The 19,158-nt window shown below is 47.1% G+C and overlaps 1 protein-coding gene across 1 annotated transcript in view; it reads left to right on the forward strand.

Annotated features, from left to right (window-relative positions):
- Positions 1–2,919: 2,919 nt before the first annotated feature.
- LOC119964807 (adhesion G-protein coupled receptor D2) overlaps positions 2,920–19,158 on the forward strand; it is a 447,246-nt gene continuing 431,007 nt past the window's right edge. Inside the window, exons 1-3 of the mRNA XM_038794816.1 lie at positions 2,920–3,238; positions 3,959–3,986; positions 4,074–4,307. Of these exons, the coding sequence (XP_038650744.1) occupies positions 3,182–3,238; positions 3,959–3,986; positions 4,074–4,307 (319 nt within the window). The 5' untranslated portion in view covers positions 2,920–3,181. The remainder of the gene's footprint in view (positions 3,239–3,958; positions 3,987–4,073; positions 4,308–19,158) is intronic.

Here is a 19,158-nt window from a genome sequence, read left to right on the forward strand (position 1 = left end):
TAATGTGTAAATTGTGCAGTAAACTATTTAAAAATATCAACCAATTACTTAAAATTTAAAAAAATAAATAGAAAATTCAATTATAACATTCTGTATTTACATTTGGTATCTACTGCCAGTAATATGTACAGTACATGTACACTGTAATTACTAAGAAATACACATTTTTTCCACAAAAATTTTAATTGTACCCTTTTTTCCATATGTATTTTTTGAAAATTTTATTTATTCATTATGAAAATTAAATGATAGCATTGTAGTTGTGGGTGGGCCCCCTTAGTCTCCTGGCAACTAATATTTTTAGACCCAGTCCGCCACTGCCCCCCGCTACTCCCCCCTGGCCCTGGCAAAAGCCCCCCCAGCCAGCGGCACAACTGTCAAAAAGCTATGGCGATGTTGGACATTTTCCATACCCCCTCTCTCTCCCTCAGCAGCCATGACGGCGGTTTCACGACTTTTAAAAGCACAAGTGAACCGCTCTGTCGGGAACTCGGCCCATTGGAGGCGGAGCATCGCGGTGGTCATGGAAAATACTGGGTCGGGCCTGCTAATGATATGCATTCCGGACCGCATTGACGCCGCTGTCGAGGTGACAGAAAATTGCGATTTGGCGTCAAATCAGTGCCGCTGCGATTTTAGCGCCGGAACCTATTCTCCGCCCAATCACATTTTGCAATTTTGGCATAAGCCAACGGAGAATCCCGCCCTGTATGTTTTCAGGATGCAGTTGGATATAGCATCTGGAGCTAAGGGGATCAAAGGCTATAGGGTGAAGGCGGGCTTAGGTTATTGAGTTGGATGATCAGCCATGATCATAATGAATGGCTGAACAGTTTGGAAGGGCCAAATCGCCTCTTCTTCCTATTTTCTGTTTTTATTAAAAGGTTTATTTTGTGCCTGTTCTTGGACATAAGGTTAATTATATCCCGCTCATAAATCAATGCTGCATCTTTAAAAGTAACGGACCAATTTGGTAATTTTTCAGGGTATAAATTGAACATGGAGAAAAGCGAGATGTTTGTGATCCAGGCAAGAGGACAGGAGAAGAGACTGGGAGAGCTGCCACTTAGAGTGGTAGGGAAGAGCTTTCAATATCTGGGAATCCAGGTGGCCCGGGAATGGGAGGCACTGCATAAGTTAAACCTATCCCGGCTGGTAGAACAAATGGAAGGGGACTTTAAGAAATGGGACATGCTCCCACTGTCACTGGCAGGGATGGTACAGACTGTGAAAATGACGGTCCTCCCTAGATTTCTATTTGTTTTTCAGTGCCTCCCCATCTTCATCCCGCGGGCCTTTTTTAAGCGGGTGAATAAGATTATTTTAGGCTTTGTGTGGGTGGGTAAAACCCCACGAGTGAAGAAAGTGTTGCTGGAGCGCAATCGGGGGGAGGGTGGGTTGACGCTTCCGAACTTCTGCAATTACTACTGGCCGGCTAATATAGTCATAATTAGGAAGTGGGTTCTGGGGGAGGAGTTGGCATGGGAGCGGATGGAGACAGCGTCATGCAAAGACACCAGTTTGGGAGCACTGATAATGGCACCTCTTCCGTCCTCTCCGGCCTGATACTCCACAATCCGGTGGTGGTGGCGGCTCTGAGATTCTGGAGGCAATGCAGGAGATATAAGAGAATGGAGGGAGCATCGGTTTGGACCGCGATTTATACTAATCATCAGTTTGTACCGGTAGGCTAGATGGTGGGTTCCGGAGGAGTCAAAGGGGAGGAATTAGAAGGATGCGGGATCTATTTACAGATGGGAACTTTCCCAGCATGAAAGCCTTGGAGGATAAATTTGAATTTCCAGCAGGGAACCGGTTTAGATATTAGCATGTGCGAGACTTCCTGAGAAAACAGGTGCCGGCCTTTCCGCTGCTGCCGCCACGGGGACACAGGATAGAGTAGTCTCCAGTACCTGGGTGGGAGAGGGGAAGGTTTCAAATATTGACCAGGAGCTTTCGGAGGCGGAGGAAACTCCGGTGGAGGAGCTTTAGGGCAAGTGGGAGGATGAGCTAGGAGGAGAGATTGAGGCTGGTATATGGGCAAATGCCCTAAGCAGGATTAATACCTCCTCATCATGTGCCAGGCTCAGTCTGATACAATTTAAGGTAGTCCACCGGGCACACATGACAGCGGCTGGATGAGAAGGTTTTTCGGGGTAGAGGCCAGGTGTGTGAGGTGCGCGAGAAACCCAGCAAATCATGTCCACATGTTTTGGGCATGCCCGAAGCTTAGAGGGTTTTGGCAGAGTTTTGCTAAGGCAATGTCCACGGTGCTAAAAATACGGGTGGTGCCGAGTCCGGAGGTAGCGATCTTTGGAGTGTCGAAAGAGCCGGGAGTTCATGGGGCGAAAGAGGCCGGCTTCTTGGCCTTTGCTTCCCTGGTAGCCCGGAGACGGATCTTGTTAATGTGGAGGGACTCAAAGCCCCGAGTGTAGAGACCTGGGTTAGTGACATGGCTGGGTTTCTCAATCTCGAGAAAATAAAGTTCCCCTTAAGAGGGTCAATGGTAGGGTTCACCCGGAGGTGGCAGCTGTTCGTCGACTTTCTCGGGGAAAATTAAAATGTCAGCAGATGCATTATTCCAAGAGGGGGGGGGGAGGCGGACTGTTGTTTTCTGGTTGGGGTGTGTGAAGATTGAGATGGGGGGGGGGGGGAATGTTTATTATACCATGTTGATGTCATTGTCTATGTTATTTTTAAAAACATTTCAAATACCTTAATAAAAATATTTTTTTAAAAAGTAACGGACCTATCTACGTTTCTCTCTTCCTTGTAACCTGTCTTGGCACTTTTGAGTGAGCACTCCTGGTAGGTTAATTTAGTTGTCAATTAACAGCAGAGCTATTTGGATAGGCTGTCGTGCCAGGTGGGCGGATGCATTCTTTATTCCTCGATTGCTATTTTTGAGAAGTACATTGCACCAACTTCACCCCTCAGAATGGATTGCGTATTGGGGCATGTTCACGCGTGAAATAAGTTTGCAAAACACCCATCTTCTCGAGACTCGGCTTTTTGTCATTGTCACAAGAGTGTGTGAGGTGAAAATGAAAACCATCGTTTGGAGAAGCGACATTTGAATTGGCGAAGGAGAGACGAGCTGAGAATCAGACAGGCGTGGGTCGAGACAGGGACCGAGGGGCATCGAGAACATTGACTCCACTTCGAAACATATGCGAGGGAAATGACCAATGGCCCGGGATTCCTTCTGGCTTGCACGTCGGTTTTATCTCTGCAACTGGTAGGAGATGGGGGCAGCACGGGACCAAATCACCTTTGCATCCCCCTCCCCCCTTTTTTTTACTCATTCCAACTTCGGGGTGACACAAAGATGAGCTTTCATTGCACCCCCGGGAATGTGTAAATTCAGAGCTGGGTGTGTGACTAATGTGAGGTCGCGATTTGCAATAAATGCGTTTTATGTCTGACTTCAAATCGTTATTATCGAGTGGTACGATAAACGCGTTAAAATGTAATAAGTGAATGCGAAATAAATCTGTCTCCTTTTGTGTAATCTGGAAGTACTTTTAAACTGTTAAATAGATGGGAAACCCTCTGTTGCTTTTTAGCCTGCGTGTCTACAGGTTAAACAACGGGAAAGGGCAATTTCGGCATAAATTTGTCACAGTCGCTGTATTACAGAGAAGACAAATGGGAAATTAATTGCTTTGTCATTAACGCCAAAGATCTGGGGATACATTGGGATTCCGAGCTGATTACTTCGTCCTTTTTAAACGCCACACTCGTCCCATTCTTATGTTAAACCTGGTTGATCCCAAAGAAAGACTTTCGATTTGGTTGTTTTTACCACCTCCACAGGAATATGCACCTCGGAGTGGTTCTTCCATACTGGGCCACCCTTGTAAGTGAAAACGACTTTTATAGATATTGCCAAGCACCAGGTTTGCGCTTCTTCCAGTTCCAAATGTCATTTTGAATCTGTTTTTGATTTTATCCGCAGTTTTTCTGTGTCGGTGGCATGCTTGCAGGTCAGTAGATTTCAGCATCGCAATCAAACATTTTACCCTAACTGCTTAACAGTTGATCACAGAAATGTCTCATCTCACCCCTCCTAGAATCACAGCTGATATCACAGGACAGGAGATGTTTCCTTTACCGGAATTACTATTATGAATATGTGCCGGAGCAGCTGCAGTGGACAGCAGCAGAGAGATTGTGCCGGCAAGGGTTTGGATTTCTGACCACCATCGGGACAATTGAAGATAATCAGAAACTGGCCAGCTTCATGCAATCTATGAGGGTGACGAAAGCACTGTGGATCGGTGCGACTGTGAAGGAAGGTGGCCCTGGTGAGATATAAAAGTCATCTCAACATTTTTAATTTATCAAATCATTTTACTCAGAACAATTCACAATTAATACTGGATCCTCTGACCTTGAGGCCATCGAATATAATTGCTCTGTTTAACATTTTCACCCCTTTTGGACATAATGGCACAAAACCCAGTAGACTTTACCTCAGAGTGTACTTGCTGGGAATTTAAACGGATTATGTACTGAAAATTTCCCACGTACTTACTGTTTAAAAAGCACCACCAACAACTTGCATTTATATAGCGCCTTGTCAAATTATTTTAGGGCAGCAAAGGTGACAAATGTTGCTTGGAGAGCAGTTGTTCAGAGGATATTCATTTTGCAGGGAGTGGCGCAGCCATGCCCGAATTATTCTGAAGATACTTCCAGCATTGGATAACATTGAGGGTTGAACCTTTTCTGTTTCCCCATTTGCTCACTGAATACTCTCTGGCGATCGACCAGCTGCATTGCCGCTCAAGCTCGGTGCGGTCAATGCCGCGGGTTTCCGCCACACCCCGCGGAATGACCCAGGTCCCGCGAGGCGTCAGACCCATGCCCAGAAGGGGCGTGACCAGACAACACGCGCAACCGACTCCAGCAAACTTGCCCAGGATCGACCGCTGTCTCCAGCGAGGCGCAGATGGGCGCCTTTCAGCACTGGTCCACACAAATGTGGGTCAGGTGGAACGGCACCCCCCGGGGGTCTCCCGGGCCTTTGTAAACCCCAGGTAGTCAAGGTCAGTGCAGGGTGGCTCCCTGACCCTCCTGCTGGAACACAGGCCCCTTGGCACTGCCAAGATGCCTGGATGGCCCTGCCAAGCTGACAGGAACACTGCCTGGATGCCAGGATGGCAGTTCAACGGTACCCAAGTGCAAGGGTGGCACTGCCAAGGCTCAGGGGCCATGGGGGGCATTTCCATGAAAGGCTGTGGGGGGGGGGGGTGGTATGAAGGGTGGGCTGTGCATGGCAGGTACGTAGGGACCTCTGGGAAGGTGGGGAGATGATGGGTGTGATCCTGGAAGGGGGTGCCTGAAGAGGGGGATCCTCAGGAACTGGATGTCCTCACTGGGGGGGGGGGGGGGTGGTAGTGACCATATGTGTGGGGGGAGTAACATTGTTCATGTGTGGGGAGTGTGGGGGACCCACAACTCAATTAGAGTTTGGTACACCCTTTCAAAATGGCGGCACAATCTCTGAGTTCATCTCCCCAGTGCTGAAAAGAATTCTGGGTGGGATTCTCCATCTTGCCAGTCGGTCAATCGGGTTTCCCACTGTAGACAGCACCACGCCACCGGGAAAACCTGGGCTGCCGGCGAAACAGGGAATCCCGACAGCGGAGAATCCAGCCCTCTAAGTCTGGGCTAAACCGGTGAGAAACTCCCCAGAGCCCAAAAAAGCGATAGTGTCATTGGATAGCGGTAGAGAACTCACCGGCAGAGCCAACTCCCTGAAAAACCTGCCACAAATTAACTTTTCCGTTGAATCGCGCCCAATTTTTAAGGTGACATTGATGATTGGCCATAGTTTGTAACAAAATGACCAGTATGATTCTGGGGTGCAGTACTCTGAATTATGAGCAGACTTTCAAAGCGGAGTTTATTTTCCTTGGAGAAAACCGATTGAGGCTTGACATGTTCCACATCTTAGAATGGCAGCATAGCCAGTAAATTACATTTAATAATAACCTTTTAATAATCTTCTTTATTGTCACAAGTAGGCTTACATTAACACTGCAATGAAGTTACTGTGAAAAGCCCCTAGTTGCCACATTCCAGCTCCTGTTCGGGTACACAGAGGGAGAATTCAGAATTCTCATTTTTACTGATGTAAATGTAAATTGACTGTTTAATTTATAGATTATGGTCACCAAGAAAGAGTGCACAGATTAAAGTTGAGAAGTTTCTCGTAAACCTGGAGATTGGGGCAGATTTTTTTCACAGAGCTGTGAAAATGTTGAGCAGATTACCAGAAAAAGTATTTGCTGCTCTTGACTCTGAGATTGGGAATTGCAATGCTATGAGAGCAGCAAGTACTCCGTGGAGTATAATGGTACCACTGTGCTACTGGATATGTTGGGCGGGATTCTCTCAGCCCGTGCTGGGCCGGAGAATCCCCGTGACTGGCTCGAATCGTGCCACGCCGCCCCGATGCTGGCACGCAATTCTCCTTAGAGCGGAGAATTGGCGCCATTGGCGTGGCGCTGGTCGGGGGCACTCTACGTGGCCGGCCCGCCAATTCTCGGCCCAGGATGATCCGAGCGGCCATCGTAAATAAGCCGGCGCGTTGAAGGGAGCCACTGCGCATGTACGCATTTGCGCTGGTGCCACTGCGCAAGCACGGAACCTGGAGCACCAGTTGACGCCGCAATCAGCAGCTGGAGCGGCATGAACCGCTCCAGTGCTGTGCTAGCAGCGCCGGCCCTAGGGTTGCTGGCGCCCCGGGCAAGCTGAACTTCGGCGCCCTTGGGGGGGGCGGGGCCGGGGGGCGGGGCCGGGGCGGCCGAGGGGGGGGCGGGGCCGAGGGGGGGGGGGGGGGGCGGACCGAGGGGGGGGCGGACCGAGGGGGGGGGGGCGGACCGAGGGGGGGGGGGCGGACCGAGGGGGGGGCGGACCGAGGGGGGGGGGGGGGGGGGCGGGGGGGGGGGGGGGGGGCGGTAACCGAGCGGGGGGGGGGGGCGGGGGGGTCGGACCGGGCGGGGGGGGGGGGGACCGAGCCGGGGGGGGCCGCCCTGGGGGAGGGCGGCCACCGCGCATGCGCTGGTTGGCACCGGCCAACTGCGCATGCGCGGGATCCGAGTCTCTGGCGACTGCCCGAGTTGCCGGTGCCTTGAGCCGGCCCTGTGTGCTAGCCCCCTGTAGGAGCCAGAATTGTTGATCCAGAGGCCATGTTGACACCGTCAAGAAACGCTGATCAGAGAATCCTGCCCGTTGTCTATGGACACATAAAATCAGGGTGGATTAGTTGAGGTATAGGGATAGTTGAATATTATGGGGTTTTGTTTGGTTACATGTTGAGAGTAGGGAGTTATTTTGCAGCATTTCTCTAATTAGATTAAATAAGTAGGACAAAACCTACGATGGCCTGTTGGAAATATTGGGATGTATTTGTTTTGCCTTGCTCCATGCTTTCTTATATTTTTATGTAATGCACTGTTATGCATGAGTATCTGCCTCATTCTTGACTTCACAAGATTTTATAAATTCTTCCCTTGAAAATAAATGTTTTTTCTCCTGAGGTCAAAACTGACAATTTAGTTAACCGTATTGATTTTAGATTTTATTATCTTAATTATTCTGTATTATGGTGATATAAAAGTGAGTAAACAAAGTATCTGTCACTTACTGAGTCACGTGTATTAAAGCAATAGTGCAAGGTCAGTAAATCATAGATAGGTTAAATGAAAAAGGAGAAGGCATGTGTAGGGGCAATAAGCAGGCCTAGACTCATTGGGCCGGATAGCTTGTTTTTGCATTTTAAAGATTATGTAGGCCTATGGCTGGGATTTAATGGATCCACTTCAGTGGGCATGATGGCGGGGTGCTGGGGTAATAGGCCAGGAATACCCACTTCTGGGGGAGGGGGTGGCCATGACATGGGAAAATAGCCCACTGACAGAAGGATGTCAATTAGACTCATTAACGAGCCACTCAAAGCACTGGAATTTATTGGTGGCTCAGGGATTTAACAGGACTCGCAAAGGTCTCCATGGCTCCCAAAGGCTGATCAGCAAACCCTGTCCAGTTTGACTGCAGTCTACATAGATTACATAGAACATACATTGCAGAAGGAGGCCATTTGGCCCATCGAGTCTGCACCGACCCACTTAAGCCCCCACCTCCACCCTCTTCCAATAACCCAATAACCCCTCCTGAATGCATTTGGACACTAAGGGTAATTTAGCATGGCCAAACCACCTAACCTGCACATCTTTGGACTGTGGGGGGGAAACCGGAGCACCCGGAGGAAACCCACACATACACGCGGAGAACGTGCAGACTCCACACAGACAGTGACCCAGCGGGGAATCGAACCTGGGACCCTGGCGCTGTGAAGCCACAATGCTATCCACGGTGCTACCGTGCTGCCTCAGTCTAGTGGCAGGTCCTCCGCTCACAGGTTTTCAGTGCCCGATTGAGGGACCCAGGATCATTGAAAGCCACACTCATGCCCTTGCATCTGACCCAGCAGCTCTCGAGGTAGAGACTTAATTCATCACTATTGGGAACTTCATCCAACCGATGCGCTACACTGTCTAGGTAAGTGCCTGCGTACCATATAACTGTATCAGGTCTTAAAGAGAAAAGTGATGTGGGATTCCAGTGGGGGAATCCCCCATCGCAAACACTAAAATCCCAACCGAGTTCTCAAGCCTTTTGACAAGAGTGTTGCAAAATAACATTTGGCACTGTAACAATCATTAAACCCTGTACATTTCAGTTGAACTGTCTGGATTTTGTGTTTGCAATCAAAAGTCACTGAGATGAATACTCAAGCAATATATATAACATTCAATCTTGCATAACATGCTTAGCAGGAAAGGAGGCTATTTGGCCCATCATGCTTGTGTTGGCCCTTTCAAAGAGCTAGCCAAATACTCCCACTCCTCTACACTTTATTCATAGTCCATCAAATGTTTATTTTTCATGTACATATTCAATTGCTTCCACTATTCTTTCCAGCAGTGCATTCCAGATTATAACACTTTAAGTAAATTTCTCATTTCCCCCCGGATCTTTTGCCAGTTACCTTAATCTGTATCTCTCTGGTTCCTGACCCTCCTGTCACTGTTAAATCTCCCCTTCACCTTCTTTGGTCCAAGGAGATGCTTCTCTATTGTTACAATCCCAGTTGGTGTTATAATTGGACGTGGAGATTCCAGAATGGAACTGGCTCAAAAGATCGTAACTTTTACATTATTATATAAAATGTGGTGGAAGAGAGTCACAAGACTGCAAATTAGTTTTAACAACAAGAATTTTTAAAAATGAAAAATGAAAAAATTGGATTAGGATACAATACTGCTCTACTCCCCCCCCCCCCCCCCCCCCCCCCCCCCACTTACCTTAACAATTACACACAGGTTTTGGGATTCACATAAATGACAAAGTACATCTTTTTTTAAAAAAATTAAAGTACCCAATAATTTTTGTTCCCAATTAAGGGAAAATTTAGCGCGGCCAATCCACCTAACCTGCACATCTTTGGATTGTCGGAGTGAAACCCATGCAGACATGGGGAGAATGTGCAAACTCCACACAGGCAGTGACCCAGGCCGGGATTCGAACCCCAGTCTTCAGCGCCGCAGTCCCAGGGCTAACCCTGCACCACATGCCGCCCTGACAAAGTACATCTTAATCTATAAATCTCATTAACACAAAGTCCCTTTGAAGCACACAAGATGACTGTGGGCAAATACACTCTCCACTCTGAACCCCAAGCAAATGTTTGTGGATATCTCCTCAGAATCCCCCCGGATGATTGTCATGTGAGAGTTTCCAAAAATCACACTGCAAAATCTTCTGTCATTTGTTCCCCTTTTTAAAAAAAATGAGAGTGCGCAATTCTTTCTTTCCAATTAAGGGGACATTTAGCGTGACTAATCCACCTACCCTGCACATCTTTGAGTTGTGAGGGCGAAACCCACACAAACATAGGGAAAATGTGCAAACTCCATACGGACAGTGACCCAGAGCCGGGATTGAACCTGGGACCTCGGCGGCAGTGCTAACCACTGTGCCACCGTGCTGTCCCCTTCTGTCATAATTATGCTTTCCCTTAGCGGTTTGCATTCTGAAATCCAGACCAGGTTTTGCAAATGACAATTTTTAACCAAGTTTCCGCTCTAAATTTAAAGGCGAATCCAGTCCAGGATATTACACTAGCCGCTTTTAGATTGCTTTGCTTTGGCTGCTGTGCAAACTACTCACAATGCTTTAACTCCGAATTTCCACACTATAAAATGGTATCAGACATTTGATTTATCACTGAAGGTTGCTGTCCCATCTATTATGATCCCAGACCAGACCCCAACAGTGGCTAGGATACTGGACCGAAACCCCAATATTTTAGTTTATTTTGTAAGCCTGTGCAGAAAGAATGATTTTCTCCAGGAGTGATTGCATGTAAAAATAGGATTTTTGTATTTTAAAACAACGTTATTATGAATACAATATTAAATTCTTTAACTTCACACCCAAAAAGAACAGCCTACTATTACCCCTTATCACTACTACTTAATTCCCCATTAACAACAAGAAAATAAATATATAACTCTCAATCCATCTTAAGTGCAATACTTACTCTATAGAACAGATTTTAGACTCATGTTAGAACCCCTTCAGACTCTGGCTGAATATCTTCAAATCATTGTTTCAACTAGGTCTTTTCAACCTCTTCCTTATCTTCAGACAAGACTGCTCTGTTTTAACTATTATAACTCTTTTTTCAATCTCTCCTAATGGGAGAGAAAACGGTTTTACTTGTGGTCAAAACAAGGATTGACAGATCAGACTTCTCCAAAAGCTTTCTCAAAAAATCTTTCTCCCTTCGCTGAAAAACAAATTAACTTTCCAGGGACTGAAAGCACATTAACACCCCAGAGATGCTGCCCTCAGTCAAACCACAGTGCATTAGCCAAGACTGAAAAACACATTCATATTGGTCAATTTCACCTTCTGGATGCCAGAGTTCCCAGGACCTGCAAAACAGAATCCGGTTTTTGTTTAAACAGGACCACTGCAGTCAATCACACTCCAACCCCAGGCTTTTAACCCATAAATTGCATCATACATTTACATCCAAATTTTCTAAAAGCTTCCATTCATCACACACCTTAAATGAGGTTACTGCAATTATCTTTAACTCCGAACACTTCGTTTACTCTTCCTTGAATTCTTCTGAATCATACCATGGTCTCCATTCATGTAACTCCAGGCTCTTTGGACACGTCTCTTAATTTCTCTAGTTTCCCTAACTTGCTGGACTTTAGATTTCCGACATCTGTTTTCTTAACCATTACTTCACAGTATTGCTTTTCTTCTAGCAAGGCTGAGAGAGATGTTCGCTCTTCAGCCTTCTAAAACCAACTTATTCTCGCAGAGCTGTGAGAGTTGCCTTCTCTCTCACTGTCTATCGTCAATTGCCACCAAATTTGCTAAACTAAAACTTAAAAGCGTCTCTACCTTACAAGGCCCCAGTTGCTAAGCAACATCTACAAACCTATGGCTTTTATTAATTTTTCACGCTATAGCTCTCTCTAAACACAATAGAAACACAGTTGGTACATAATCAATCCTCGCACATACAAACACCTTTGTCCAGCACAAATCCAATTATAGGTTTTATCCTTCCAGGCACAGAAACATTAAATTAAACACACTTAAAATTATATTTGTTTCTAACGTTTACCAATGCAAATATAAATCCCTTAAATCTACCTTTGTTTTCCTAACATTAGCTCTTCTCTGTTGTTTAATTGTTTGTGTGATGTGTGCCTACTGTTTGTTCTATGTAGTCTGATGTGCACATAAAGTTCTCCAGGTTTTCTGGCTGAATGGAACAAGAACATTTGTTTCAATCAAAGTTTAATTATTGATGAGTCAATGTAAAAAGCTGTCTGTAATATTGTTATGTCATCTTTGAATTCTCATTCATCTCATTGCTTGCATAAATCTGTATACTCCCTCCCAAAAAATGTTAAATTATAAAATTATACCATAATCATCACTAATCACAAATTTATTTCATGCTGTTATTGAAGAATGCGCACAGGAAATTGTTGCTTTTTAGGCAAAGGAATAATTGAAGTAATCTCCAAACAGTACCACAGCTGTAATGTGTACTTTTTAATGCATTTTTATACCTTGTTTAATAACACAGCTTTAAACAGATGGTACTTTTAAACAACAAGTTGTCAATATTTTATTGCGCAGTAATGTTAGAGTCTGTGGAGTCCCATTGTATTTTATGGGCAGGGTGATAAAAATGGCCTTGGCTGAGGTGTAACAGTTTTTTTTTTAGAAAATATTTTATTGAAGCATTTGTAATTTTCACAGTTTACAGTTTAACACTTTAACATTCCTTAAACAACCGCGCAATCCGACACACGCGGAAAACCTAAAAGCAACGTCCCCTATTTCCTAATTACCCGTGTACTAAGTTCCCTGTCCTTGTCTTATACTACCATGCCTCCCATTCCCCCCCCCCCCCCCCCTTTTCCCTGCCCCCGCTTACTGCTGACGTTCAATTTTCCTTGAAGAAGTCGATGAAAGGCTGCCACCTTTGGGCAAAGCCCTGAATTGATCCTCTCAAGGCGAACTGGATCTTTTCCAACCTGGGAAACCCTGCCGTGTCACTGACCCACACTCCTGACTTTGGAGGTTCCGAGTCTCTCCACCCCAGCAAAATCCGACTCCGGGCCACCAGGGAGGAGAAGGCCAGAACATCGGCCTCCCTCCCCTCCTTGGCCCCAGGGTCTTCCGATACCCCAAATATTGCTAATTCTGGACTCGGAGTCACCCTCCCTTCCAGGACCTCTGACATAATGTCCACAAATCCCTGCCTGAATCCTCTCAACTTTGGACATGCCCAGAACGTATGTACATGATTCGCCGGGCTTCCACCACAGCGTCTGCACCTATTCTCCACTTCCTCAAAAAACCTGCTCATCTGGACTACTGTCATGTGGGCCCTATGAACTACCTTGAACTGGCAGAAGACGAGGATTAATTAACTCTCTTCAGAGCCTTTTCCCATAGTTCGATTTCCAGCTCCCCTCCCAACTCTTCCTCCCGCTTCCTCTTCACTTCCCACTCCATCAACTCCTTATATATCTCCGAGACCCTCCCCTCCCCAGCCCCCGTTTTTGACATCACCTTATCCTGTAGTCCCCTCAGGAGGAGGCGAGGAAAGCTTGGAACCTGCCTCCGAACAAAGTCCTGTACCTGTGGGTACCAAAACCGGCTCCCACCTGGCAACTGTCCTGAATGAAGAGATCCCCAAATCTCTCAATCCCTGCCCGCTGCCACCTCCTAAAGCCCCCGCCCCCGGAACAAAACGCTGATTGTCACAGATCGGCCGCCTCCAATCTCATGTGCTGTCTCCATTGCCCCCACACCCTCAGGGCTGACACTACCACTGGGCTTGTGGAGTACCGAGCCGTCGAGAACGAGAGGGGCGCCATCAACAAAGCTTCTAAACTCGTACCCTTACAGGATGCCGCCTCTACTCGCTCTCAAACCGACCCCTCCCCCACTATCCAATTCCTGACCATCGATATGTTGGCCGCCAGTAATAATTAATAAAACTCGAGAGGGCCAATCCCCCTCCCCGCGGCCCTGTTCCAGGAGTGCCCTCTTTACTCTCGGTGTTTTAGCAGTCCACACAAAACCCGAGATCGCTGCATTCATTTTCCTAAAAAAAGGCCATCGGGACAAAAATTGGCAGACATTGCAAAAAAAAGCAGTCTCGCGAGGACTACTGTCACCTTCACCGTCTGCACCCTCCCTGCCAGTGCCAGCGGGAACATGTCCCACCTGCAGAAACCCCTTTTCATCTGATCGACTGCTTTACCCAGATTTAATTTGTGGAGCTGTCCCCAATCCTTAGCCACCTGGATCCCCAGATACCTAAAGCTCCTCCCCACCACCTTAAAAGGTCACTCCATCAGTCTCCTTTCCTGCCCCCGTGCCTGAATCTCAAACACCTCGCTCTTTCCCATGTTTAACTTGTAGCCTGAAAACCGCCCAAATTCTTTCAGTGTCTCCATAATTCCAGCCATCCCCCCCCCCCCCCCCCCCCCCCCCCCCCCCCACGGGTCTGTGATATAAAGAAGTAAATCGTCCGCGTAGAGCGAGACCCTATGCTCCACCCACCCTCTCACTATCCCCCGCCAAACATTCGATGACCAAAGGGCCATTGCCAAGTGCTCTATGGCTAGGGCAAACAGTAGTTAGGAGAGCGGGCACCCATGTCTTGTCCCCCTACAGAGACTAAAATATTCTGACCGGACCCAGTTGGTTCTTACACTCGCCACCGGAGCCTGGTTTAGCAACCGGACCCAATCCACAAATCCCTGCCCAAACCTGAACCTGCCTAAAATATCCCATAGGTACTTCCACTCCACCCGGTTAAAGGCCTTTCTGCATCCATAGCTACTATCACCTCAACCTCACGCCCCTCCGCTGGCATCATTATAACATCAGGAGCCGTCTAATGTTGAACATCAGGTGCCTGCCCTTCACAAATCCCATCTGGTCCTCCCCGATTACCTCCGGGGCACAATCCTCTATACGTGTGGCCAAGATTTTTGCCTGCAATTTAGCGTCTATGTTCAAAAGGGAAATCGGCCTGCACGATCCACAGCTCTCCGGATCTTTGTCCTGCTTCAAGATGAGAGAGATCGATGCCTGAGATAGTGTTGGGGAGAGCACTCCCAGCTCCTTAGACTTGTTAAAGGCCTTAACCAGGAGCGGCTCCAGTAACCCAGAAAACTTTTTATAAAACACACTGGGTATCCATCAGGTCCCGGGGCCTTCCCCAATTGCATTGCCCCCAACCCATCTATCACCTCCCTGAGCCCAATTGGGCCCCCCAGGCATTCCACCAGCTCCTCACCTACCTTCGGGAACTCTAGCCTCTTGAAAAATTGCTTCATACCCTCCTCTCCGACTGGGGGTTCCGATTCATAGAGTCGATTATAGAATTCGCGAAACACATCATTTATCGCTCCCGGGTCTACCACTACCTTTCCCCTCATCTCCTTTACTTTCCCAATTTCCCTTACCGCCTCCTGCTTCCTCAGTTGATGTGCTAACATCCTACTGGCTTTCTCCCCATATTCTGATATTGCCCCTTTCACCCTCCTCAACTGCCCTTCTGCCTTACCTTTGGACAGGAGCCCAGATTCCATTTGGAGTCTCTGACGCTCCTTCAGGAGCTCCTCATCCAGAGACTCCACATATCTCCTGTCCACCTGTAAGATTTCACCTACCAACCTGTCCAACTCCATTTGTTCAGCCTTCTCCCTGTGGGCCCGAATAAAAATCAATTTCCCTCTGATAACCGCCTTCAATGCTTCCCAGACCATCCCTGCCACGGTCTCTCCCGTGTCATTGCTCTTTATGTACCCCCGAATGGCCTCCCTCACCTGCTCATAAATCTCATCCTCCGCGAACAGCCCTATGTCTAACCTCCACTGTGGATGCTTGGCCTTTCCTGTGCTTACCCATAGGTCTATCCAGTGTGGAACGTGGTCCGACACCACGATTGCTGAATACTCAGTGTCCTCCACCCCCGCTAACAGCGTTTGGTCAAGTTCGCAAATGTCTATCCTACCTATCCTTGTGTACTTGGGAGTAGAATGAATACTCCTTGCTCCTTGGCCTCCCAAACCTCCATGGGGTTTCCCCCCCCCCCCCCCCCCCCCCCCCCCAACCGAACATCGAACATACAGTGCAGAAGGAGGCCATTTGGCCCATTGAGTCTGAACCGACCCACTTAAGCCCTCATTTCCACCCTATCCTCGTAACCCAATAACCCCTCCTAGCCTTTTTGGTCACTAAGGGCAATTTATCATGGCCAATCCACCTAACCTGCACGTCTTTGGACTGTGGGAGAAAACAGAAGCACCCAGAGGAAACCCACGCAGACACGGGGAGAATGTGCCGACTCCACACAGACAGTGACCCAGCGTGGACGTTCCCAAAACAATGGCACAAAGCACAAAAAACAAACAAACAGTCCCTCCCAAGGTCCAAGCACAGAGGCCCACCCCTTCTCTCTTAACAAAACCGTATCTATTCTGCCACCTTCAAGCAGGACCATATGGAAAAGATAAAGGAATTATATCTGTAAAAACTCAAACAGCCTTTCAAACATTGCAACTTAAATTACAGAGTTAAAAGACTAAGGATTTTAAAAGGGCAACCCATAGCTTCTAACTCAGTTCTCCACAGTCATGGTTTAACACCCTTGTTTGTCTACCAGATTATTGTCCTTCATGAAGTCCGACATGTCCTCCGGTGAGCCAAAGTATAGCTCCCGACCCTCATAGGTCACTCAAAGATGCGTGCACCGTTTTGTCTGCCTGGCCCACCTCATGATGCGTTCATTATCCAGGAACCGATGCAGCCGTACCAACATCGCCCTCAGGGGCTCACTCCCCTGGGGCTTATACATAAGCGCTGTATGGGTCCGGTCCACCTCTAACGTCTTGGTGAACGAACCTTTCCCTATCAGCTTCTCTAGCATATTCCCCACATATGCACCGGCATCCGATCCTTCCTTCCCCTCTGGCAGACCGATGATCTGGATATTCTGTCTCCGAGAACGGTTCTCCAGGTCCTCCACCTTCTCCAGCAGCCGTATCTGTTGTTCCTGTAGCATCCTGATCTCCATTGCCATCGCAGTGGACTGCTCCTCTCATTCCACCGCCAGCTCCTCCAACTCCTGGATCGCCTGACCCTGGGTCGTCAATCTCTCCTCCACATAGTCGACCACTGCCCTGATCGAGTCCACTGCCCGGGGCAGGTCCTCCGCACATTCGTTGCGATGTTGAGTGAACTTCTTAGTCAAGAATTCCACCAACTGGTCTGTCGACCATTGAGCTGGCAAGGTCAAACCCTGCTTCCCCGCCATTGCCTCCTTCAAACCCTGGTCCTCGTTACCAGCCAACTTTTTGATTTCTCCTTTTTCCATTTTTTCTCAGGCGCAGCTCCATAAACTAGGGGTCGTCTCCTTCTCCTCTCGCTTTTCCACCCTTCTTCTGGAAAATTCCTATGGAAATCCAGCTGTCAAATGTGCGACCTTTCACTCCCTAGCCGCCACCGCTGAGGTGTAACAGCTATGGAAATGAAAAAGGTCGTGGGTATTAATTAGAGGAGTAAAATCTGGGAAGGGAGTTTACTGAATGCACTCGGTCAGTGATCCATGCAACAAACAAGCCGCTATCTCTCGACCCTGTTTCTAATCCAGAGAAATGATCTGCCACAAATATGGCACATTAAATTCAATACAAATAACTGCAAGGTGGTATGCATTGGACGAGAAAAATGCTAACCAGCTGAGTGACTAATAGAACCCTGAACATATTGACCTTTGCAACCCCAATTTTAGTTGCTCTACAATTGCATGTCATGCCTGCAGATGCCTTGCCCTAAGCACGAGAATTCCCTCCTGAAAGCTCATCATCTCTCTCTCTCTTTGGTCAACCACTGCCTGAACATCCCTTTATGTGGCTTGGCGTCAAATTTTATTTCATATTTCTCCTACAAAGGACCTTGGGAAGCTTTACTAAATTGAAAGTGATGTACAAATACAAAGTGTTGTAACATTATTTGACCCCAAATGCAGTCTCATATCTTTTGGTGAGCATATATACCTCTTTACATTTGAGTAGATATTCAGATTCCTGTATCTCTCCAGTAAGCCAGCTATCTGCTAACCCTATGCTGAGAGCACGGGTGCACTACAGCCTAACATTTTGAACCAAATAAAGGAGAGGTTGAAAGAAATCTGGGAGTAATCGTAACGTCAATGCCTTCCATATACAGTAAGAAATCTTACAACACTAGGTTAAAGTCCAACAGGTTTGTTTCGAATCACTAGATTTTGGAGCGCAGCTCCTTCATCAGGTCTTCACACCTGATGAAGGAGCTGCTCTCCGAAAGCTAGTGATTCGAAACAAACCTGTTGCACTTTAACCTGGTGTTGTAAGACTTCTTACTGTGCCCATCCCAGTCCAACACCGGCATCTCTATGGCTTCCATATACAGAGCAGCAATTAACAAAGCAAATAGGATGCTTCCCTTTCTTGGCAAATTGTATAAATCTTAAGACACTCAGTTGAGGGTCCACCATATCTAATGCGCTTATCTTGGTCAATGTAAAGTCTTAATCTCAGTACAAGGTGATTAAGTAGAAACTGGTAAAAAGACAAGTTAGGACTAGTGACAAGATAAACCTCTTACAAAGAACAGGCGGAAGGGTCTTTTGCATGGGGTAGCAAGGATAAAAGTTCTGAATGTGCTCAAGAGGCCCAGTTATTGGTAAATCCTATGATGCTGGGGAAGATTGATCTACCTGCATTGAATGCCGCACCCCTCGTCCCTCCCAATCTGTATGTATCCTTATTATCTTTGTAAAATAAACTACAAATAAAAAGCCGCCTTTTGGATGCTGTAGGAGCGTAGGAATTAGGAGCAGAAGTAGGCAAATCAGACCTTCGAGCCTACTCCGCCATTCAATCAGATCATGGCTGATCTCTTCCTTGTCTCAAATCCACCTCCCACTGTTGTGTTCTGTGACCTTGCCGTTGCACTGATGCATACAAAACATCTGGTGACTTAACTGGAATGATGTTTTGTTGATGAACACATGGAAAGATAACAAACAGAATGCCATACAGACTGGGTTACTATTTGTACGCCTTACTACCAATTGGCGAGTGCCCCACATCACGTGACGATGACTGACACCACCAGCTGGTTGGAAGTCGCATTGCTAACTGTTTACATTACTATTCACAGGAATATCACCACATCCCCTTCCTTTGGAGATGTTAACATTTATATACAGAAACATTATTTGTATTATCTTTTAACACATATAGCATATGTATGTACAGATTTACCTATGCTTCAATTAACATGATATGCCTGCAAAATGTGTCTCTTGTGCATAGCTTATTGTGCATCTCTGACGGGATCACCTTGTTGATTGTTTGGGGCCTTGTCAGCTTTCTGGAAATCTTGTTTCCGTGCCGGTCTTTTGTGCCTTAGCCTTTTGACATGATGTGTCCTGAAAACCGGTATCCTTATTGGCCATGCCTGTGTCATCAGCATCTT

Source organism: Scyliorhinus canicula, chromosome 4 (assembly GCF_902713615.1).
Source record: "Scyliorhinus canicula chromosome 4, sScyCan1.1, whole genome shotgun sequence".
Lineage (NCBI taxonomy): Eukaryota > Metazoa > Chordata > Chondrichthyes > Carcharhiniformes > Scyliorhinidae > Scyliorhinus > Scyliorhinus canicula.